The sequence below is a fragment of the Paralichthys olivaceus genome, chromosome 14 (assembly GCF_024713975.1).
Source record: "Paralichthys olivaceus isolate ysfri-2021 chromosome 14, ASM2471397v2, whole genome shotgun sequence".
Taxonomy (NCBI): domain Eukaryota; kingdom Metazoa; phylum Chordata; class Actinopteri; order Pleuronectiformes; family Paralichthyidae; genus Paralichthys; species Paralichthys olivaceus.
Window position 1 is genome coordinate 15,456,862 of NC_091106.1, and position 24,992 is coordinate 15,481,853.

The following is a 24,992-nucleotide window of genomic DNA, read 5'->3' on the forward strand; positions in this document are numbered from 1 at the left end:
ATAATTAATGCTGCTGCTTCATGATTGTAGGCAACCTGGCCAAGTTTAGCTGGACACAGAAGACAAAAAGAAACATTTTTAAGCATCCATGTGAGCAGGATTTAAGACAACAGTGCTCTGTGTGTGTGTGTGTGTGTGTGTGTGTGTGTGTGTGTGTTTGTGTGTGTGTGTCGGCCTGTTTGTTGATTTATTTCTCCCTCGTGTCAAGTGAGGGAGGTTTAATAGATTCTGCTTTTTCTTCCTCCCCTTCTTTCCACTTTGTTGTGTAGCAGACACAGGGTTAAATCTCTGAAAATCAATTTGTGAAACCATCAAACCCCACTGCGCAACAGAACCTCTTTGGCTTTATTTTCTACACAACACATTCAGCTGCATTCTGTATTTTCATGTAGTTTTCATCAGGTGGTCATTACAATGAAGAGCATCGCATTCTCCTCAGACGAAACATAGTTGTGGCATCAGTTGTTGAACTCAGGTGCCTTTACAATGGATGAGCAGCTCACTCTCTCTGTATCCATGTTCATAGGGTGTGTCTGTTGAGCTGCAGGGGCTATGTATGGATGTGTTTTCCTCCCTTTGTGCACAATGTTTGAAAGAGCCGCTAAATCTTTGTGCTACACTTTAATCTCCCACCACCAAAGACTGACTGTGTGAGGCGGGGACTATTCTGGGATGGCGTCCTTATTGAACTGTTTGTGTTTTCTTCCCAGGGTGATGGGCTCCACATCCTTGTTATTTCTATTTGACCACCAGGGGGTCCAACATAACATGTTTGTTCTGATTTTTCTGCAGCTATGTACGAAACCCACGTCATAAGTGGGATCTGGAACATGGGACGTTGATATTTCACAGCATGTGTACATCAAATCTGTAAGCAGTTTGATTAGTCCAACCTACTCCTCACCATGTTTTCCAAGTACAGCAAATTGTCCACTTACAAAAAAAGATCCCACTTTGCTGTGTCACAGCAGCAGACTTAGGTTGATGTATAGTGACCTCCTGTGTTGAAATGGTAAAATACACACATGCTGGCAGCAACAATGATGTTTGTTTTGGCTCGATGAGCAATAGCAATTATTTGAAAAAAAAATAAAAATTTTGTAGTTTAATTAAATAATAATAACAATAAAAAATAATAATGATGGATTAATCTAAAAATAATCTGTGCTATTATGGCAATGGCTTAAAAAGCAGAAGTTGAAACTAGATTATAAAAATAATAAAGATCACACTGAATCTATAAAGAAGTTACACATTCAATCATTATGGTTAAACTCCAGCATACATTCTTTTCCTTCTTTGTTTAATTTATTGGCTCATTTCAAGGTGCATTATCAACTGTGTCTTCTTCTTCTAATGACAAAATGTCCTACTTCAAACATGAATAATAATACTTTAGTAGTTTAGTAGTTTATATAACTAAATGACATCTGTGTATTTTTCTTTTGAATCAAAGCAATCCGGTCTCTAACACATGAACTATACTAAAGAGTAGGCAGTGAGAAAACAACATTTGAGATACATTAGATGTCGATAATGCACCGTGTTAATGGTTTCCACTTAACTTTCTTGCTTCATGACACTGTGCTAACCAAGGTAACTGCTCAGGGTTGTGGGTCATATTTCCAGATCTCACATGTTATACTGGAATTTATCCCACTTACCATCATTTTGAATTCTTCCAAACAGTCAAACTGTTTTTTTTGAAGTAGTAATTTGATGTAGACATACTTTGGCTTGAGCCAGTCATTTTTGTCACTGATAAATGTTCTCAGAGATGCATGAGGTCTGCAAGCCACAATGTGACACTGAGCAGTGAAGGTGGTGACTGATTCACACTCAGTTCACACTCAGGAACTGCATGTGCTTCTATGATAGCTCAAACTATCTCTAACTTTTGACAGATGAGTGGACAGGGAGGAAATCAGTAAAACAACACCAGGCAGAAAAAAGACCTTTGACCTAAAAAACAGTCTATTTTCTCTTACTGTGTCACTCCCTTTAATATTTAAACAGGCAGTGTTTTCAGTGTCTGACTGTTTGGTTGTTAAGGTTTGGTAGAACAGCTGCTGTATATTTCTTCCATGTTTTTAATACATCTCAGGAAATAGACGCTAGTTTAACAAGCCAGTAAACTATTGCTTATAGCTTGTAATACACTGAGTTATAAAATATCATTGTAATTAGACAGAATCATTTTATGATAATAATTTGAGTCTAACTTACTTTTCTACTTTTTTGGTTTCCCATCCAAGGTAATTATACAATCCAGTGTCACTAATATTAAAACATAAGTTCTCTCTCTATTAGCATTAACTACATTACACATATTATTACTGTACGATAGGATTTAGACACAGTGCCATTATTAGGTTTCTTTTTTAGCAAACTGTTCTTCCCTATTTCACTTTCAAGTTCTTGCCCTAAAGTTGCTGAATTATAAAAAATAAACCACAATACTTAACCTTGAAACATTCTTGATATTGAAAATATATGAATTATTCACTGTGTAATGTCCATGATGTTATCAAGTCATTACTCCCAAGATGTTACACCTTATAACCTTGAAACTGACATCAGACATTAGTTTGAAATTTTAATGCTGTTAAATTTGTCTTTGGTTAGTAACATACTTCACAGAAACAATATAGTTTGTTGGGGTAGAGAAGGTAGATGAAGTTATTATTGTTGTGTGATGGCACAGCACCACATTAACATGTTTTAGTTGTTAGTTGACACACTGTTCAATGTACTGACTGATCCATCAAACTTTTATAATCAGACTGCCTGTTATTTGCCACTCTTTGACACCGCCTGTATCGCCTTGATCCACTCCTTTCTCTCCTCGCTAGTGGCAGCTTGGAGGAAGTAGTGGACCTCATCCGATGTGATGATCTCGAAGAGGTTGCCATCAACGTCGTATTTTTTGGCTGGAGAGACGAGAAAGGGAGTTAAAAAGGGAAGGGGAAGCGAAACACACTGGCAGTAAACACTATTTATATTTGCTGGTGGCAGAAGGAAAGCAGACAGACGACATGTGTCCTGTGGCAGTGTTGTCACTTACCATCAGGGACAAACTCCACCGCTGTAACCACGGAGCCGCGGAGATGGATGGAGCCCAGAGGGTCATCACCCTGACACAGAGAAAGAAAGGAAGAACGTAGGAGCAGGAAAATACACAGACGTTTTCATTCTGGATTTGAGCACTGCGTGTGGGTGAGGGTAACTGCTCACTCCTTCTTTACCTTTGTGGGATCATAATAATGAACAAAAGCAGGGTCATCTCTCAGGATGAACTTTCGCACCTTCCAGTTTTTTCTCCTATGTCCCTGTGATAAAAGAACACGGAAGAAATAAATAAAAATATGAGTACATTTCCTCTTTCAGCAGATTACTCTAGATCTGGCCTGCTGAGTGTTATGTTTATCTATAGTGTTTGGGTGTGGCGATTAATATAATAGGTGTCATGATTTGCAGTGGGACAGTTAAGCAGAGATGGTTTCTCATCTGGAGATTCTTATTATAATATTTGATCTAAGTCTAAGATCTAAGTTGTGTAAATCAACAGTGTCAGAATAACGCAATCAAACTCACCTGTTTGAGTAAACACCCTTGTTTTATGATATTTCCTCTGAATTCCTCCTTCACAAGCACATCTTCATCACTGGAGTAGCCTTCACAGAAGAACCCACTGTCGGCCTGTCACACAGAAACATAACCATGCAAACATAAATATATATTAGAACCCAACCGATATAGATTAGTCTCTAATACCTGTACCAATAGAACTTGGACAAAACTACATGAACTTTCTTCATTCTTTATTCTGTAAAATAGGTTTTCATATATGCGCTTTTTCATTGTTCTCCTGTACTTGTCTTGAAGTAAAAAGACAAATAAATACTTTCCGTGCATTAAAAAAGATGACATAGTTTGTCAAATAGTACTTTCTGACTCTCATCTGAACTTACAAAGTAGTACAGAGCGTTTGTCTGATCTAAGAAGGTTGTCAGCTCTCCACTCTCTGCTCCGTCTTTGGCCTGGTCACCTGCAGGCTGCACAAAACCCTCATTCAGGAGCCCTGCTGCTAACATAAGGGCCTCAGGTCTGTTTCTTGCTTTCTCCTTTGAAATCAGCCAATCCACCACTGTCACACCTGAGACAAAACAGTGAGGGCGAGAAAAATGCTGAGACCATTATGAGGTTAAAGAGAAAACAGAAATTCTTCCAAACGTGTAGCATCAATAAAACCCAGACCACAGTACCAGTGAAACAATGATTGAAGATTCGGTTCGCCTGCTCCAGTTTCAACTCTTTCACTCCATCATCCTGGTCTTTCATCAGTGTGTACAGCTCACTGCGAAAAACAAAATGTAAATCCAACATGTCTTCATATCTACAAGAAATATACCAAAGTCTTCTCTAAAAAAATTCCCTTTAAAAGAAACGCTCTGTGATGGTGAGTAAATACTTGAATCCCCTTTGCAGGTTTCTGATCAGCCACAGACTTTTCAGTTAACAGCAGCTTAATCTTAACTGTGACTCAATTTCATGATTGGCTAATTCTGCCAGTAACAGAATTTCACCAGCAAGATGTCTCAGAACGTACGTGAGGTTTATCGTTTCAGCCAGGCGGATGGAGCGTCTAGTCGACTTCCTGGCAAACTTTTTCCCCCCCTGCAGGCAGGTAATGGCCCTCTTGATGTCCTTGACCCAAAACTCTCTCTCCTCCAAGTATGCAGCTTGGAAGAAGTGATCCTGCTTCTTTTCAGTGGTCAACTTGAAAACCAGCTAAAAGAAGCATTATCAGTCAGTCACGCTTTTAAAATGTTTTTTCCTTCTACTCGGATTTTCTCTTAGATATGATGAAAATCAACACCAATAACAGTTCTTAAACTTTGACATAGACATTGATTAAATCATATACTTCAAACATTCTTACCGTCCTTTTTCCAAAATCCTGATACGGACTGACGAGTGTTGCTCCCTTCAGTGGGATCATTCCTTTCGGAGAACGGTCTGTTTTCTTTTTGAAGAATTCCACGCCATCTTCCGACAGCACCACCCACATGGCCTTCCAAGAGTTCAGCACTGTACCCTGGAGATCAGTGAGACAGGTGACCATGTATACATATTATTACATTGGTCCAAAAGTAAAGTTTGTGGCACTTGTCCATTCTTAATTATTCAATAGTTTTACACCTGGATGTTACAGTTTTTTTCCTGGACTAATTTTTCTATTGAATTGAGTGTTTCACGTTAATTTTACTTTCATGACACACACCCACATGTGTCATGAATGAGCTCACACACCACTCATCAACTTCCAACACCTCTGACTGTTCCGCCACTCTGTCCATGATGAAGAATGTTTTATGTCAACGCCTTTTGTTGCTACCATTACGCAGCTGTGGCACCCGTAAAGTTAAAATGCAGAAGATTTCACCAAAGTGCTTTGGAAGAAAATGAAAAGAACATAAAATGTATATAGGGGAATTCAGTAAGATACACACATTTTAATACTAAAACTGGGCATGGAAAGCAGATTAATTTAAATAAAGTTTATAGATAGGCATGAGGTTTGCATGTTGGGGGTGTTGGCGAAAACAAAAAGCACAACTGTCTCCGCCTAAAAAAACTGTGGTTTCTAAGGAGAAGCAGCAACTTTGAGTTTTGGTTGCAGCTGAGGAACAGAATTATGTTTCTGTGAATTATGCAGCAACGTTCGTCACCGGCACAACTCTTCCTGTAGGTGGTGGTTTGACGATGAAAAATAAAAAAAACCTTTAACATCCCTGTTTGACCACATCATTATTTATTTAGTTTATTGCAACTTTGAATTCAATATTTTTTCATCTCATACACTGATACATGTTGAGTGTATCCCTGTGAAGCCAAATGTCGAAGTATCTCTGGTGATTCAAATGTCAGATTGTCTTTACTCTTTATTTTAGGAGCAATACAGTTTCCAATTTAATATTATCTGCTATAATTTAATTCCTACACTCGTCAACAACAAGGTCAAACCAAACAAATGTAAGAATAGAAGGAGGAATTGGACTCGTACCGTGTTTCTTTGCAGCTCTTACCTTTTTCACCAAATATCCCTCTCTGATCTCCTCTGGCTCCATTCTTCTGCTCTCTGCTGCTGTCGGCTGCAACTCTTTTAATGACTGTCAAACTGTATCCAACCCTCTCTCTCTCTTTCTGTGTGTCTCTATCTCTCTCTACTTCTGTGTCCATGTCAAAACCACAAATACACACACTCACAAGCAGGAAGTTGTGCTGGTGTGTAACAGCACTGACAAGGTGACCCAGCTTCCTCTTCTCGGTTTTTAGTTACAAAAACGGAGAGTTCAATAGAAATGATAAGCCTATATGGACATTTCACTGCACTTACAATTAAACCTCGCCCTTTTTATTTGGCCTAAAAATATGTCAAGTTTAACCACCATTAAATATATATAATATATAAAATAATCTCCTCTGTGTTGTTGGTTGAGTAATTCCCCTCATGGTACTTCCTCTATTACATCTCAAGCTATTTCTGCTTGCTGTCAACCTTTTCCTGCTCTGCACCCTCCCACATTTGAAGACACTTTTCAATTATATGTTTTTTAATTTTGGATATCAAATCTAATTTTGATCTGTACTCCTACGTTTCTTTTACTTCTGTTGAGATCAGTGAACAACCTCTGTGTGTCTGATGACACAAAAGTATTTGCCATACTTTGTTATTTTGTCTGATGCCGTTTTCTTCACGGTTAGTAAGATAAAGGAAGCTTGACACCCATGAGGTTTTGCATAGACAAGAAAATACATTATCTCACAAACAATACATCTTAACTCTATATTTAGACTATGAGTGTTTGTTTTAATTGAGGGTAGTGAATCATAACAGCTGACCTGAGTCAGACTCCATAAAAGGTCATTTCTACCTCCATAACTCAGTGTGGCTAAAGTATGATGGAGTCAAGTTAAAGCTGATGGTGTGAAGAAGAACAAAATATGAAATATTTAAACATATAACATAAACCACATGACACAATTCATCATACAGAAAGAGAAACTCTGCACTCACAGTCCTGACTCTGCTCTCTTTCATCCTGTGACAGAACTCACTCACTCTTTCTCACAACACGTGTCCCAGCACGTGATTTTACAAACAGTTTTCTTTTCACTGCATGAAAGGAAGTCAGTTTGCGTCAACATGGTGATGATCAACAGGACGTTGTTTGCATGAGAGCAAAATCCCACAAAAGAGTAACTGGCAGGGGCGAACGACTGAGTGACATAATAAAAAGGAGGGGAGATTGTAACTGAGCATTAATAAAGTTAACCTCATACTTCACAATATGATACAAGCCTCTATACACACTTGGAGTTTATTTGATTCCTCCTATTCTTGTGTGAAGCAAACTTACGAGGGTGTATTTTGTGATGTTGTTGATGCTCCTCTAGAGGGCCTCACAAACACGTTGAAAATATACAAACTGAATGACGTGAGGGCGGCGCTGTGCTGCATTCTGGGGTTACACAAGAACTAAAAATAGAATGTGAAAGAAAACAAATCATATAATGCAGGTTTTTTGAATAAGTTATTAATTGGGGGATGCATCATATATATCTAACTGTCATAACAGTCCTCATCATGGAGAGAGCTGCCTCATTTCTATCAACCAGTTTCAAGTATTTGGGATGTTTCTTTTCTGCTTTGTTTGACAGGAACAGTAAAGACAGACAAAAAATGTGGAACATGCAAGAAAATAACAGCAAATGTGTTAATATATTAATCTATTTATTTATTTATTGTGCAGACCGCATTATTAAATGTCACCTTCTGATGATTATCTCATTCACTCTTTAAACACTGTTGACATTTCTTCATCAAACGGGACATAGTGTTGTGTCACGTCTGCCTATAAATAAACATGTTTATGGGTTTCCTGATGAATCTTGGGGCAGTGAGATTCATTAACTGTCATCTGTGGGGGGAATGGACATGTTCAAATGAGACACTACAGAATATTTTGTAGTCATGGACGGCTTCAGAAAATAAATAAAACAAAGCATTAACCCTAGCTGTCTCTAAAAGTGCCATGAGAAAATCCCATGTGTCTCCTCTTTTTCCCTGTGCTGTCTTTATTTTTATCTACACACAGAGTGCAAAGCAGCATCATAATGGCGTACATCCTGGGAATAGAGAGAAACAATTGATCTGTTAGCAAGAAAACTTGAAGAGGAGATGAGTAAGGTACTGTAAGCATGATGAAACTGCAGACACAGGACATCATCGTGAATAATAAACCCACTCGCTTGCAAATCACTGACACAACCTATGGACATGCATTGTGAAACACAGGGACTTCTTTTGTACTGCACGTAATGTACCATGACCACTAAGATAGATTCTATATAGTATATTCAAACAGAAAATATTCTCTCCAGCTTCCTGGTGAGTCAGTGCCATGTGCAGGTGAATATCCTGTAGTGGAAATGAACCCAGGGCTTGTATCCTTTTATTGCATGTGTTATCGCCCCATTAATAAAGACAGCATCTTCCATCACTGCTAATACAGTAACATCAGTATCGGATGAGTTGCGTCTTGCATTATTTCCGAGATCACTTCCATTTTTCTCTCCTCTCTTATTGAACCCAGCAATAAATACTGCATGTGTTGTTCCTCCAGCTGCCCCACCCTTTGCCTTAGCTCTTGTTTTGCAGCCCAGGGACTGAGACATCCTCATCCCGGTCGTCTGTACCTCACAAGCGCCATCAATAATTCTGCTAAAGAGTGCACCGAGCTGAAAATGGAAGGGGAGGTTGCAGGGGGGGGGGGCAGTTGATGGCTTTTCCACGGCACACTCAATCTGTCTACCTCCTTCCCATCTCGCTGTACTCCCACACTTCTGAACATGACCTTCTGCGACGCAGTTTATCGTTTTGTGCTGTGTGGACAACGGGCACGCACGGCAGCAGCACACGAGCATACAGCCCTGGTACAAAGCAGCTGCTGTTGATCGACTGAAGCAGGTTTATTTATCTGTTTTATTAACCAAACACCAGTGAGCAGTGCTCATTGTTAATCAGCGAAATAGGGCAGAAAAGTTAACACAGGCAGTGGATGGCAAATATAAAATGCATGATGAAATTTAAACAGCACCTGCCAGTATATTGCAAACCTGTCTGTCTGTTAAAGATCTAAAATATACATCACTGCAGATAACAGATGTGAAAATAACATTCTCACAACATACGACATGTACAAAATTATATTAACCTCAACCATGTGTTCACCCCTGTCTGTTTGTGTTTTCGGTTGGTTTGTTGCTTAGCAGGATTACCTAAAACCTACTGAGGGAGTAACACAACACTTGGTTGGAAGGATGCGGTAGGCGTCGGGGAGGAACCCCTCACATTAACATGCAGTTCGGGAATTTTGTTTCACTTTCTATAACATTGCAATATAGAGTTAGATAACAAGTCATGGATCTTGATGAAAGAAATCAGGCTTGATAAGAAGTGAGAGGAATTGGGTGCAAATCCAAATAAAAGTCAGGATCTAGTTAATTTAAACGTAGTTTCATAAGGGGACTGCTGGGTCTTGGTGGAGGGATGAACTCTGGTGAGTGCTGCTTGTTTTTCTGTTTGTTGGCACGATGACACAAAAACTACTGGGTGGATGATCATGAAACTTTGTGGAAGGATGTGATATGGGTCAGAAAAGATTCCATTAAATTTTAATGTGGATCTGGATCTGGGACTGAGTCCAGGACATTTTATTTTTCAGGTTAACATTTTTTCAAATAATTCATGGATCTTGGTGGAAAAAATGTTGTATCTTAAGTTTATGCAATTTGTGCGATTTGGTGCAGGTCCAAACCAAAATAATCAAGAAGGTGGTTTCATTTGGAGGCCCTGGCTGAGGTACGTGCTCTCTGGGTAATGTTTGTTAACATGGGGAATTTCTCAGAGCATCATTAAGTTGATCATTAATCACACAGCCATGTGAATCTCTTTTTTATGCTCAGACTGGGGCTAATAGATGGCACTGGCCTTCCCTCTGGGCATCACAACATTTGTCTGTTTCCTCAGATCCCACTGAGCCGACCTCTTAATTCACACTCAGATCTCATGATACCAGATGAGTCTGACATGTTTTTTCAGCAGAATGAAATATAAATTCTCAAAGGCAAAATCTTATACGACCTCCCCGACTGGTCTTTGATGGGGTTTTTCATCCTGCTAAATGCCATTTTTAAAAACAGAAGCTGATTATTTTCATATTGGACAAATGTAATTTTGGCACATGGTGATCTCATGTGTGATAACACACATTTTTATGAGTGTGCAGTGCAGTCGCTTCAGTCGAGTGTTTGAGAAAACAATGAGAAAAACAAGCAAACAGAAAAACAAATGCACAATAATTTTAACTGCTTCTACGAGCCAACTTAGCAATGTGGATCTAGGAATGATGCCAAAGTCCGCTGTGCATAGCCTCACCGAGTCATGAGAATCGAGGTCAACATGTATTAAAATTCATCATGTTTTTTTAAATGAGCTGTTGTATGCAAACTGAATTTTTACATCAATAATGTGCAATCAGGTCCATTATATTTACTTTCTACCCCCAGTGGAGAATCTCCTGATGTGTTAGCTGACATTTATAAACTGAAATGTATTTCTTTCTGCATTAGTTAGTACACAAGCAGTTGGGAAATAAGTGTCTGTTGGTAAAATAATATAATATAATAATATAATATTATTATTTTATTCAATATCCCACCATATTCTACTGATCCCAAATCATCATCATACATCCAACTCTACCGTGAGCCTGAGCTGAAGGGTTTGATGTTTAGTAGTTTGAAATATATTTATGACTGAATCCCAACAATTGCAAAGAAAGGTTAGTATTTCACAAAAGTTTGAGAACTTGGGAAAAGGGAAATGAGCAAATGGACACCCTGAATGAGATGAATGTTTTGAAAATAGACGAAAGAAGAAAAGGAATAATACAGAACAGAAAACCTATCGTGTGACTGTTGTCAGAATTCACACCAATCATGTAACGTTTCATTTAGGCAGCCACAGGTCAGACTGGACGTCCATCATCTGCAAAGTCCACCTCCCTCTGATCTATAACATTACATCACTACTCCCTTATGGTGGATTTTTCTCTAATTGCCTCTTGATTCAATCATCAGTTAGGGTGTAAAATTAAATGGCAGATAAAGGGCAAAGTCATCAGGCTCACGGCCTAAATTGACAACAAAGTGAAATGAATGAGCTGCTAGAGAGGAAGGCCCACTGCGGTGGGACTAATAAACCTGCAGGCTACTTCAGGAGGAGGAGGAGGAGGAGGCTCTGCCAATTAAATGAAGAGGAAATTAATGGATAAACAGTTTCATTGAGGATCAGTAAAGAGTGAGGGTGGCTGCGAGCCCTGCAGGGTTCTACATTGCATCCCCCCACCACAACCACCCCTGTGTTGCTAACAGCCTCAAAGCACGAGCAAACGTATTTATTCTCAGAATTGAATTCTAATATCTCTGAGCTATCTGTGGCAACAACAGTGTAGTTTAAAGATATAAAACTGTGTCTGTTTTACAGGTTTGTTCTCATGCAGGTCATCCCTCTTATCCATCGCTTCACACATGTTTGCTGATGGCGTTTGGATTGAAAATGCTCTATGATTGGGTTACACACACACTCACACGCACCTGGTTTTGGTTTACTTGTGAAAAAGTCACATAAAAGCCGAACCTGACAGATTTCGAGTGCCTTCATTTAACTTGTCTAAACCTATTAAAAGCCATTGATTTAAATAATTGCCCAGAGCCAGTGAGGTGATTGCCGCTCATCATCAGACGTGAGCACCGATGAGGCCCATCCATACGTCTGTCTGCTCAGTCTCAGTTCCCCCGAAGTTTGTTGTTATTTCTCCGTTTTTTCAATTAATTCTATTTCATCTGCAGCAGAACACCTGTGGATGATTTTGTCGTGTCATACCCCTTCAGCTGCTTAAAATGGATGATGGCATTCATGCTAGTATAGCTCCAGGCTGGGCCATTGTTCCCACATCATTAGTGTACAAATGTTAAATTGTCTTTTATTTTTTCTAACACTGGATGAATGATTGTTCCAGCTGTGCATTTGTTTGCCCTGGGCATGATCTCACTCTGTTTGAGACATGAAAACAGGTCAGAGTCGGACAAAGCAACCGGTGAAATATGACTGTTTTATTTCCTTCACACATTCTATTGTGGTGTCTGAAATGCTATGTGTAGTCTTCCCCATAAAAGAAATTTATCTTTAGGTTTGAGGTCCACAGGTCTTGAGGAATTTGGAGAAAGCCTGAACAAATGGTAGGGTGATAGGTCACAGCTCTAAGTGCAACACTAAATTTGGGCTAGTGTCGTCTCCCTTCTTGTCACTGGACAACCGAGAAGAGCTGGATAGAAACCAGATGCATTTTCTTTAGGTTTACGCAAACAACCCTCCTATATAAACGAGGAGATGAAGTTGCCTCAGCAGAAGAGATTCATATTGGCTCCGAATCTCTCTCCAGGCAGCAGAGAAGATTCACATTGGCCCCGAATCTCTCTCCAGGCAGATTGCTTTGCTTGTATTGATGCTGAACTTTTTGTATTAAACTTTTATATACAATCAAGACGGTGTCATCGGAGATTCCTTCATCATCTTCACATCATCGCAACCCCAATATACGACAAGACTTGGCGTCACGAACTTCGGACGTGCTGTGTCCTGCAGCGTCGCCGACAACTTCAGCGCACCTACTCCCGCACCACGTCGACAAAAGAAAAGGGTGAGCATTTCTCACATTATTGGGGCGCTGGTACGTTCGTTGCTGCTGTTGTGTGCTGCTGTTTGGTCACACCGTAAATGATTCATCTGTGTGGGCATGTCATGATGTGTTGCTGTTGAGTGGAGCTCCGTTCTAAATTTGACTTTGTTGCGTAGTGCACAACGCAACAGGGGGGAGTACAATAGAGAATATAAGGAATATAAGGAATATAAGGAATATGAGTAAAAGAAAATGGAAAGTACTGAAGATAGTACAGAGTTAAAGTAAAGGTGTAGAATAGTCTGATTAGTAACGATAAGGTGAGCTAAATAACACCATGCGAGATTAATGAAGAAAGGGCCCTCATCTTCTTAACGGTAAGACATGTGTAGATTAGACGCTGCGTGAAAATAGACTTTAAGGAATAGTCGGATTTGGTTTAAAAACAAAAAAGTAAGTAACAATCCTGGGCCCAGGAGTAATTGGTAATGTGTAAAAAGATGTAAAAACGGATAAGGTAAAAGAGTAAATAAGGAATAAGGTAAAAGGATAAAGATAAGGAATAAAAGTAAAAGGATGAAATAAGAGTAAATGCTTGTAAAGCAAATAGGAATAAAGGTAAGAATTAAAAGAAAAAGCCGCGGATTTGACCAAGCCCTCAGGGAGGCGATTCTAAATCGGCCTAAATCCTAGAAAGTCACTAAGTGAATTTCAGGTCAGTTCAAGGAACTGGAGATGTAGAAATAAAATTCAATTGTAAGTTTTCAGCAATAGTTGACGAACAGATGCTCGAATTAACCTCTCATTGAATAACTACACCTCAAAAGGTAGCATAAATTTAGATTTAAAAGGATAAGGAAGGAGCGGCTAAAAGCATGCTATAGGAAAAGTATGAATGAGTCGACTTGAAACTTTAGGATTGGATGCTGTCTGTGTCTTTGGAGTGATGCCAAAGTTCTCTGTGTGTGTGTGTAAAATCAGCTGCCGAAGTTCTCTGTGTGTGTGTGTAAAATCAGCTGCCGAAGTTCTCTGTGTGTGTGTGTGTGTAAGATCAGCTGTTGGAGCTCTGTGTGTGTATGTGTGTGAGATCAGTTGAGAGCGCTTGATCTGAGTGGTTTGTGTTGCTGTGTTGGTTTAAATTGAATGAATACATGTGGTTGAGTAATAAAGAGACTTACTATTTTATAATATAAGATATTTTGTTTTTAATCTGTTAAAGAACATGTATGAGCCCTATTGATGATAAAGGGACTTTATGATTTGATTAATTATATGAGCCTTCTTTGGGGACGTTTCAAATATTTTAATAAACCTAATGAGCCTCTGAAAGGAGGACATAATGATTGGTTAAACATGAGCCCCAAAAAGGACGTTTATAACTATTAAGAGAAATAAAGAAATCAGTGAGGATGTTTTGTGTGCATAAGCATGGATAAAACAAGAGAGTATTGGGAAACACTGCTTGGGGATAATAAAATACTATTAAAATTTGAAATGCTATTAGGGTGAATAAAATTTTATATTGATGATGTCTGGTATGTGACTGTGCGCTGATGTTTGAAAAGTGGATGACTTCTGTCATAGATAAAACAGATCTAATGTGTTGGCAGATGTGCGTAAATTGTATTGAATTGTTATTTTGCTTTTATAAGGACTTAGTGGGATATTAAGTTTCTGTCTGTTTTTTCCCTTATCCACCTATGGTGTGTAAGGGAGAGGAGAGAAGAGAGACACAGACGATAAGCAGAGACGCTGACCAGTGTGTCCCAAGGAGTGATACTTGCTGTGTGCAGCTCCTGATTCCAATCTGATTAAGGCCAGTGCAGTTTTATCCACAAACTCTTTAACCTATATCTGCATTTAAACATATGTATGTCCACTCATTTATAGTCATTATTATTGATAGATATTAGTTTTCTTTGACTTAAAGGCTTTTATAAAGATATTTCTCAATTTGGGGGGTGTTGGAGAAATACCTCAGTAAAGTGAGAAGATAAATTGAGCGAGTTGGGAGATCGTTAAAGTGTTACTTTTATAGCTCTGAGTTGGTTGTGATTGATGTTTGTGTGACACTTCTGGTGTTTGCTTGACCTTTTACAAACACTTAGTGGTAGAACATCTGGTTTTGTATGGTTTGTTTATGAACTCCTGCCACTTCTCCTACATCATGTGTTTCTCTTACACTAAATTGACTTAGATAAACATTTCAGTATTGCCTGGTATCCATTAAGCAACTTGAGACTCTGAGTTGTTTCCTTTTTAGCAGAAAACTACCATTGTCTATACTTGGACTAATCTGAGCTATCAGCTTTTGTACTTGTACATTTTTACCTTTAGTGCATTAGTACATCCATCTGTCTGCTTATATATGACATCTCACATGCTGTAGTTTTTTAATAGAGATGCTTGGCAAAGCACTGACCAGTTGATGCATTTAATTAATTCATGGAGTATGATGATTTGATTTAAACTCAATGCTGAAAGTTGCAAAAGTGAATTTGTTGTCTGTGTATGGTTCATTCTGATTTGAGCTTCATTGATAATTCAATTTTGTGATTGTTTGATGATTTGAGGTGAATGTGTGTTAGTTTGATGACAATTAGGTGGTTGTCTGGCTGTGAGTGGGAGCACATTTGCTGATAGTTTGTCCCTTGTTGGAACGCTAGATTTTTTGAGCTTTAATTCTGATTGGCTTTTCTTTGTTTGCAAGACATTGAGAAAAGTGTGTTTACAATTTGATAGATTGTTTGTGTGCTGAGTCGACATTTTATGTGGACTTATTGTGGTGATCTTGCTATTATATCAATAAGTGCTTGATTTCTTTAGAGTTGACAAATTAATTTCATTTTCTCTCACTGATTGTTATAACATAATGGCTTATTAAAAATCAATTAATTAATGAATTAAATTAAATTAAAAGAAACAAATAAAATAAAAAGTGATCCAATTAGCTTTAAATTGTCCTAGTCTCAATAATTAGTTTAAAATACAATAAAGGGATATAAAGGCACCATTAAAATGTTTAAAAAGGACATTAAAACTTCAAAAGCACTCACTCCGGTTGATATAGTACAGAAAAATAACCCTTTAATTAAAGGCATAGGCATCGTAAAGTTATCAGAGAAATGGCATAAGCGTTGGCCTGATATTGACCAACCATGGCCAGTACAGGGGACTCTTAACCCTGATGTAATTAAAATAATGCAGGTTCTTGTGTCTACATATAAGGCAAACCAAAAGAAAGGAAAAAAAGGGGCAAAACGTAAAGAAAAGAGACAAGTGGAGCTCGGCATTCTCCAGTTGTTTGAAAATGAGGGACAGAAACTGATAAAAGCTGCAAAGGATAGCAGAGACAGAGGAGCAGAAGAAATAGGACAAAATACTAAAGAAACAGAAAAACTGATGATAGAAATCAGTGCACCGTTCTCACATACGGATCCAGTGAAGAGACCCCCACCTTATGAGAAGGAGGTGAAGTTCAAGGATGTCTATCCTCAGCTCCCAGTGATCAGTCAGGAAGGAAACTATCGTGTCAGAGATGATGATGACCGAACGATAGAGATGGGAAAAGCGGAAACAACCATAAGAATGTATCCAAAAGTTCAAAAAAAGTAAGAGGAAAACAACAAGTATGGAAGCTAAAGGTGGTTTGAGGATGAGAAAGATGGAAACTGAAAGTGATGATGATCAGAGTGACTCGGAGCATATGATAGGTGGATATGACTCTGAAATCAGACGGATGCTGGCTAGAGTGGAAAAGAGAGGTGATATAACTTGGAGGACAAAGGACTTGGGAGATGTTAGCTCCAATGAGACTGGAAAAGTGAAGATCAACGATTCATTAAGATTATGATCTCTGTTCAAGGACAGGGACAGCCACAAATAGTGCGGATGACACATGAGTCAATCTACAGTGTTAAGGAGAGCTTAGACACTATGAGAGAGGAAATGCTGCAACAAGTTCCAGAATGCTTATGGTCACGACATAGTACTGATATTGGACTTGTAAAGTCAGCCCAACCGACGAAAGTTGAACTCCGACCAGGAGTCAGACCTCCTTGGAAGAACCAGTATCCACTAAAAGAAGAGGCAATCCAAGGGATTGAACCACAAATTGAAGGACTTCTGAAAGCAGATGTTCTTAAGATAACACAGAATCCTCAAAGTAACACGCCTTTGTTACCTGTGAAGAAGCCAGATGATTCTCATCGCCTGGTACATGATTTGAGAGCAGTAAATGAAGTAGTAGCTGATTCTCCAGCAGAAGTGCCGGATCCGCATACTTTGCTAACTCAAATTCCTCCGGATTCAACACATTTCACAGTATTAGATCTATGTGGTGCCTTTTTCAGTGTTCCACTTAGTTTAGAAAGCCAGGGTCTATTTGGGTTCACATACAAAGGACAATTTTATGAGTATAAGAGATTGCCACAAGGGTTCAAACATAGTCCACATATTTTCAATAAAGTATTGAAAGATGATTTGGCTGGGATAAATCAGGAACTAAAAAGCACTGTTGTTCAATATGTGGATGATATTATCATCTGTTCACCAGATAAAGAGACATGTCATAAGGATTCGATTAAACTACTACAGATACTGGCAGAGAAGGGGCACAAGGCCTCTCAGAAGAAGCTGCAGTACTGTCAGGAGAAAGTGGTTTATTTGGGTCAGACGATAACAAAGGGACATAGAAGTATTTCTGATAGTCAGTTAGAAGCAAGTTCAACTCAGCTCCTCAACCTATTTCTTACTATTCCACTGCTTATTCAGAAGTTGAACTGGGACTACCACTGTGCTACAGAGCAATGGTGGGAGTTTCTTTAATGTATGATAAGGCATCATCTGTCACAATGGGTTATCCGGTAACAATTCTTACACATCATAGTCTCAGAAATCTCTTGAATTATGGTAAATACACATTGACTATGTCTAGGTTAAGAGACTATCATAGGCTTTTAGAGCAGGAAGATGTCACCCTAGCCAGGTGTGTCACGGTGAATCCAGCTGAGAGTTTGCCAACCCCAGAGGATGGTGAACCGCATGACTGTTTGCATGAAGCAGAAAAATACTCTAGACTTAGATCAGATTTGCAAGCCCTCCCTTTGCGTGAGGCGGATCTTGAGTATTGGACTGATGGATCTTGTTATCGTGTGGGTGATAAATTGAGTGCTGGCTATGCAGTGGTAAAAGCCCAAGGAACGGGATTTGTTGTTGAGAAGGCTGAAGTAGTGCCACAGCCTGCATCAGCGCAACTTGCTGAACTAGTGGGGCTAACTGAAGCATGTTTGTTGGCGGAAGGTAAGCGGGTGACAATATTTACAGATTCTGCGTATGCACATAATGTGTGTCATTTGTTTGGATCAGTGTGGAAGAACCGAGGGTTTAAGAAAACAGATGGTTCTCCAATACAACATCACGATCAAATAATGAAACTGTTGCATGCCATGATGAAACCTAAAGAGATAGCGATAGCTAAATGTGCAGCACATAAAACTGATGTGTCCAAAGTCACACAAGGAAATAAAGCGGCTGACGAAGCTGCAAAGGCAGTCACATGTGCAGATAAATTGGGAAAAATCTTTCTAGTCACTCATGAAGTGGACTTAGAAGAAAAAATTACACTCAGAGATGTGATCTTAATGCAAGAAACTGCTGTTGCAGCTGATAAACAGCTTTGGCTAGATCGAGGTGCAACCCGAGATTCTACTGGACTTTGGAGAAATCATGAGGGGCTGATAGTAGCACCTCCAGACCTGTTAGGTCTGATGATTCAGGAAGCTCATGGGTTAGCTCATGTTGCAAGGGGGGAAGTTAGGAGAAAGATCACAAAGGAGTATGGTTTTTGGGCACCATACTTGCTTGAACAAATTGACTATGTTATTGGCAGATGTACCATCTGTTTGAAAAATAATATTCGGAGGGGTGTACCAGTACCTCCTGGTTACATTCCAACTCCGAGAGGTCCAATGCGTGAGTTAGTAGTGGATTATGTTGACATGATAAAACCAGTTGAAGGAAAAAGATATATGCTGGTGGTTGTGGACAGATTTTCACGATGGCCTGAAGCTTGTCCAACCAAGCGGAAGGATGCTCAGTCTGTAGCTAAATTTTTGTGTAGAGAAGTCATCAGTAGATGGGGACTTCCGGATCGAATTTCTTCAGACAATGGCAAAGAGTTCGTGGATAAGACGATAAAACTAATACTGCAAAAACTAGGAATTAAACAACGTCTTGGTGCAGTCTATCATCCGCCCTATGTTTTTGTTATTTTTTATATATATAGAATGTTATTATAAAAGGGGGGAAATGGAAATAGTGACTCATAATTGGAAATAATGTGATGTCATGACTTATACATTTCTATGCATTTGATTGTTTCTGCAAAAGATACTGTTTGGTGTTTTCTTTTCTTTCCTCCTAGAACAATATTGGGGGATATGCTGAAGGGATTAAGACACTCAAACATGGACAATAAGAATGGACTGAAGGACTCTGAGCAAGGACACTGTGATAACATGTCTAGAAGTCACCACACCATCGACACTACACTGAGAGTCGACGCTGCGAAAGAGCTGCAGTGTGATATATTCTTGTCTTTTCTTATATATTTTTTTGTTGTAATCTTTGATAATGCTTATGATAATCTTAGTAAAATATAAATGTTTGACTTAGCTTTTAGTTCTTTTATTATTGTATGAGCAATATTTAACTTTATAACATTTTCTTTTACGATAATTTTTGAAGAATGATGTTGTTACTGGGTGAATATATTGGGACCTTAGATTTTTTGATTGTTTTGATGTTTAGGGATATTGTTGCTAGGCAAGGACAGGTCCATTGGAAGGTGCGATGGGTCGACCAGCCTGAATTTGGACATTTTTTGATTTTATTTTTCTGAGGTTTCCATATGTATTAGTTTCAGTAATATACATATACAGATTATTAAATTCTTTATTTTTTGATTGGTCTGGAGTACTACGTGTGGCCGCCCAAGGCAGAGGGGCCGTGGGAGAATTTTCCTGTCTAGATTGATTGAGGGATGTTTCAGGAAAGATAGCTGCCTGACAGGTTTTTCACTCTCGCACTCCATAAAGTTACTTAATGTTGCTAAATCACAAATTTAAACATATATGTTATTATTTTTGTTTTTCGAGACTCTGCGTAGTCTCGAAGGGGGGAAATATGTGGTGTCTGAAATGCTATGTGTAGTCTTCCCCATAAAAGAAATTTATCTTTAGGTTTGAGGTCCACAGGTCTTGAGGAATTTGGAGAAAGCCTGAACAAATGGTAGGGTGATAGGTCACAGCTCTAAGTGCAACACTAAATTTGGGCTAGTGTCGTCTCCCTTCTTGTCACTGGACAACCGAGAAGAGCTGGATAGAAACCAGATGCATTTTCTTTAGGTTTACGCAAACAACCCTCCTATATAAACGAGGAGATGAAGTTGCCTCAGCAGAAGAGATTCATATTGGCTCCGAATCTCTCTCCAGGCAGCAGAGAAGATTCACATTGGCCCCGAATCTCTCTCCAGGCAGATTGCTTTGCTTGTATTGATGCTGAACTTTTTGTATTAAACTTTTATATACAATCAAGACGGTGTCATCGGAGATTCCTTCATCATCTTCACATCATCGCAACCCCAATATACGACACTATCATAAAAAAGAAAATGCCACTTAAAAAAGAGACAGTGCTTATGGTTTACTTGTCCTGCACAGACAACTGTGCCGTGTTAAATGAAAGACAATCTGGAGTCTTCATCAAAATGCTTTACAACATCTCCGCTCTTGTGACTTATCAAGTTTTAATTAAAAGCGGGTGTGTGTGGCTGCGTGAGGGTGCTGGCATGGAAATAATGTGTTTTGATGGGAAGGGCTGGCTCGCTCCTACTCTGGGGGGCACAGAGGATAGCAGGGAGCGAGAGGATGCCAAACAACAGACTGAGGCAGGATATAAATCAAATCTCTCCGGAGACACACATGCACAGTGTGATTTCTGGGGTCTGGGAGCTTCAGTACCCCAGCCACCAGGTTAATGACTTCAGAACTCGGTGGGAACAGAGGCGTGCAAAAGTGATTACAACAGTAGAATAGTGATGGGAATGGAGGGCATGAGAGATTTGATTTTATAGAAACCTGAAGGTTTGATAATGTGTTTGCCATTGGGTCAGATAACAGTATGAGTCATATATGCCTCTACTGAAAACCAGAACTGAAACACAAAAGACTGCAGTGTAAAGCCTCGTCGAAATTCAGTAATTGGTCATGTCATCCTGTCTTCCTGTTTAAGTCATGACTCCTTCAGTCCCTCAGTCTGAGCTAAATAGTGACAAATGGGGCTCGTCCAGGAAGGATAGCATCACAAAAGAACCTGAACCTGCTTCAGCTTCCAAACCAAGACTCTGGCTTCACTAAATTTAATGGCGCTTTATAGTGTCCCCGGGACAGTTTGTGATGTCCAACATTTCAAGTTTATGACCAGCCTTGATATTTCACCTTAAAGGGATAGTTCATCCAAAAATGTACATTTGCTCATTATCTACTCACCACTATGCCGATGGTGGGATGGGTGAAGTGTTTGGTATTTCAACAAAATACTTTGGAGTGAGACCCCTGAGTCTCAGGGGTGAACAGCGCTGCAGCCAAATCCAATACAGTTGAAGTAACAGCATAATTTACTTCATGTTTTTAATCTGAATGTCTGCAGACACCACGCAAGCTCTATTCTCTATATGCTCTAAAACAAGGGGCATGTGACGGCATCAGCGAGAACAATAACTGCAGCAGCAACTTCAATTGAATTGAACTTGGCTGCAACACTGTTAATTATCGATATGACCTAAATTCCTTGTTTTTAATATCCATCCGTCCTCCATCTTCGAGGATCTTGAGATTCCCAGGCTAGATGGGATGTGTAATTCCCCCAGTGTGCTCCAGGTCTGCCCGAGGGTCTCCTACCCATGTTAAACTTGCCTGGAAACCTCCTTCACTAATGAAGTTAAAAAGTGATGCTGTTTCATCATCATTCAGTTCTGAAACATGGTCTGCTCCCATGATCCACTGCAGGCAAAAGCAAAAATAATCCATCTCCTTCAGTCTGTCATTTAAAAAATATAAACAAAAGAAACTGATGCCATTAATCAGCACTTTCTGGATGGTTACTGCAGCAACATGTAAAAGATGATATCCAAAATCCTTACGGGAGCCCACTCATATTGAGCTCTGAGGGTGACATCTTGCCTCAAGCAGCGATTCAAGCGCTCCATATTGTGGTTCTGTCTAAAACAAGTATTGATTGGCTGAGTCTGCTCTGACCATAAGTCATAAAGATGGGTCTCGAAATCACACAAGGCTGTGGCAGACCTTTCTTCCTTCAGAGTGTATTTTAAACTAAGCCAGTGTAAGCTCGACAAATTGGACTCGTCATCACAGTCATATCTGGTATTGAAAAATAAAAACTTGGAGTCACTCAGGTCTTGGGCTTACACCCACCATCGATAAACTGTCTACAGATGTTTACAAAAGGTCACATTCTTAAATCGTAAAGTAAACAGCCGACAACAACCCACTGAAAAGATGGCTTCCAGTCAAGATATACCCAGGTCCAACAAACAACCTTCCATTAAACAACTAATTATTGTTTTTACTTTTGAACAGTCTTTAAGCTCAGAGGATGCATGTGGTCACTTCATATTTACTATAGAAGACATAGAAATCATGTATTTCTCAAAATGTCAAACTGTACTTTTTACCATAGACTGTACATAAAGATGGACGCCTTATGTCTCCTTCCTCCCGTTGCAGTGAAATGAAGCTAAAATATGGCAAGTATGTTATGTATTGTTTCAAATGCAGACTGATCAGACGTTTAACCATTTAAACCTTATTGTACCATAAATGAAACGTTATAACCTTCAATGGCATTTTAAATATTCTTCAGGACAAGATATTGAAAAGTTCATATGTTACAAATGTATTAACAAACCTACATATGTTGGCTTTATATACATTCAACCCAACAGTCATATACATTGCCCTGGTACCTGTCTAATTTCCATTTCATTTATTATTAAAAATTGCTTGATTATGGATCACATGTATTCAACATATCATGTGTCCTTCACTGCATATTTTAGAATTGGTATAAGATGATTAGCACAAGCACTGGGATCAGAGATGATCTCACTTTTTATTACAAGACACTGGACTAGTTCCCTTTTTCTTTGCATCGCATGACCCTTGGATCTGAAAGTGTAACTGTACAATCATAGTTTATAACTCATAGTACTGAGCAGATATAAATGTTTATCTGAGCCAACCATTGAATATTCATCTGCAGCCCTTCAGTGTTCTGAGGAAATTATAATGTCAGTGACGATTTCAGCGAGAGTCCTCAGTGCGCTTTCTGAGTAAAATACGCCAGGTTTTAATTGACTTTTTATTGACTGTTTCCAGGATAGCTGGGGAAATCTGATTATATGAGAGGTTTAACTGAGTTCATAAACCCAAGTGTGTCTCATCTGGGGCCGCCTGTCATTTGCACTTTGAGTAAGAGGGCTCCAGTGTCAGCATACAGGTCAATTCTATTTTGATCTGATTCCCTGTCCATTACATATACATCATAATTTGCTTTTGATTAACTTAGTGGTTTTTACCATCATGTAGTTATTGCCAGTTATTTCACTTAAATAATGAAAATGATGGATGAAAATAATGTCTGTCACTGAGATTTCCTCCATGCTCTAGTCACTCGTCTGGGTCATGACAGTTGCCTTGTAAACAGTGTAGAACGGGGATCCAAATCAGTCGGCACATTCATGTCTGACTACCGCCTGCCTTTGACACACAGTGATCGACAACCACCTGTCATTGGCCTGGCCCCTGTTTGATTTGATCCTCATTCCAAAATCCTGCGTAGCACGTGTGCGGTGCCTCATGCATACCAAGCAGCGAGAGGCCCGGGAGGTTAAGCAGTTCATTATCTGATCACAGAAGAGCATTTGTGAAATCACCCGCAACCATGATATAAGAAAGCGTGATATATATTTTTAGTGGCTGAAAATCAGACGTGGCAAAGCACACAGAATATTATATATATATATATATATACGTATATATATATATATAGTGAGCTCTCAGTTTGGGCACATTAACTAAATGTGTCACATTTTGTTCTGAGCTGTGAAATCTGTCATGTTCACAGTGTCCAAGATGTTGGACACAGATGATGATGATGATTAATGATGAAAAATGACAAGTCGTCAAAGACAACATCCCCTGATTTTGGAAAAGCAGATTAGAGGGCTTCTTCTTCTTGGACTCCTTTTTTGCAGGATGTGGTATGGCTCAGGGATGAAACCATTAAATTAATTTCTTTAACAATGCAACATAGGACGGTTTTTCACATTTACACTGGTTTCTCAGAGAATAAATCTTGGATTTTTATGAAAAAAGTCAGGCCCATTTAGGGGACAGATATTTATGGGTTTGATTTAGTGATTATTGTCAAATTTACATTTTTGTTCCCCTTTGGAAAAGCATTTTTATTATTATCATTCAGTCTGAATTAATGGTCGCTGCATCTCCCAATGTGTTTACTTTTTCACCAGGAATGTCTGTTTGTTGATTTATTTGTTGGAAGGATTACAAAAAATCATCGCAACGTATTTCCACCTAACTTGATGGAGGGATGGGGCCTCGGCTTGAGGGGAACCCATTACGTTTTGGTACAGATGTGGATTAACAGGGAAATATCCAGGTTTTTTTATTAATTTCATTATGTTTGTCTATGTTTTATGACAAATACATTTTTTAGATTGTCAGATAATTTCTTTTTCTCTTTTACATTTGTGCTATAGAACTAGACAATCATCTGCAGGAATGTTGAGCCTCTGGGAGGTTTTGTGCTCGACTGTGTGCCATTTTATTTCATCCTGTGACATCAACATGAAGACGGCTACACACATTAACAATGATGTGCTGTCACGAAGATTAATTAGCTACTTAATTATGGTGCCATTCATTTCACTTGGAGCCAGAGGTTTTTGACTGCAGGTAATTTTATGTCAGAATTGGTTTCAAAGAAATGAATCAGTCGATGTCTAAGCAAAGAATGGACGCAACAGGATACCTTACAAAAGATAAGATGTACAACATTAGAGAAAAAACGTGATAAATATAG

General features: G+C 39.0%; 1 protein-coding gene and 1 long non-coding RNA gene across 3 annotated transcripts; one reads left to right on the forward strand and one right to left on the reverse strand.

The window, feature by feature from the left end:
• Positions 1-2,583: 2,583 nt before the first annotated feature.
• plek (pleckstrin) lies at positions 2,584-7,164 on the reverse strand. Of its 2 annotated transcripts, XM_020090352.2 has the most exons (10): positions 7,082-7,164; positions 6,090-6,983; positions 4,943-5,098; positions 4,610-4,791; positions 4,266-4,357; positions 3,972-4,156; positions 3,595-3,699; positions 3,246-3,329; positions 3,065-3,134; positions 2,584-2,930 (listed from the first exon to the last, which is right to left on the reverse strand). In XM_020090352.2, the coding sequence occupies exons 2-10, from the start codon at positions 6,129-6,131 to the stop codon at positions 2,791-2,793; spliced, it is 1,056 nt and encodes a 351-aa protein (XP_019945911.2). In that variant the 5' UTR covers positions 6,132-6,983; positions 7,082-7,164; the 3' UTR covers positions 2,584-2,790. The 2 variants fall into 2 exon arrangements, with proteins under 2 accessions (XP_019945911.2, XP_069394719.1); XM_069538618.1 differs by lacking the exon at positions 7,082-7,164 and having other exon boundaries at positions 6,068-6,186.
• Positions 7,165-12,272: 5,108 nt separating this feature from the next.
• Positions 12,273-19,622, forward strand: LOC138413684 (uncharacterized). Its single transcript, XR_011246109.1, has 2 exons — positions 12,273-12,830; positions 19,234-19,622. It is a non-coding gene; the product is annotated as an uncharacterized lncRNA (long non-coding RNA).
• Positions 19,623-24,992: the final 5,370 nt, after the last annotated feature.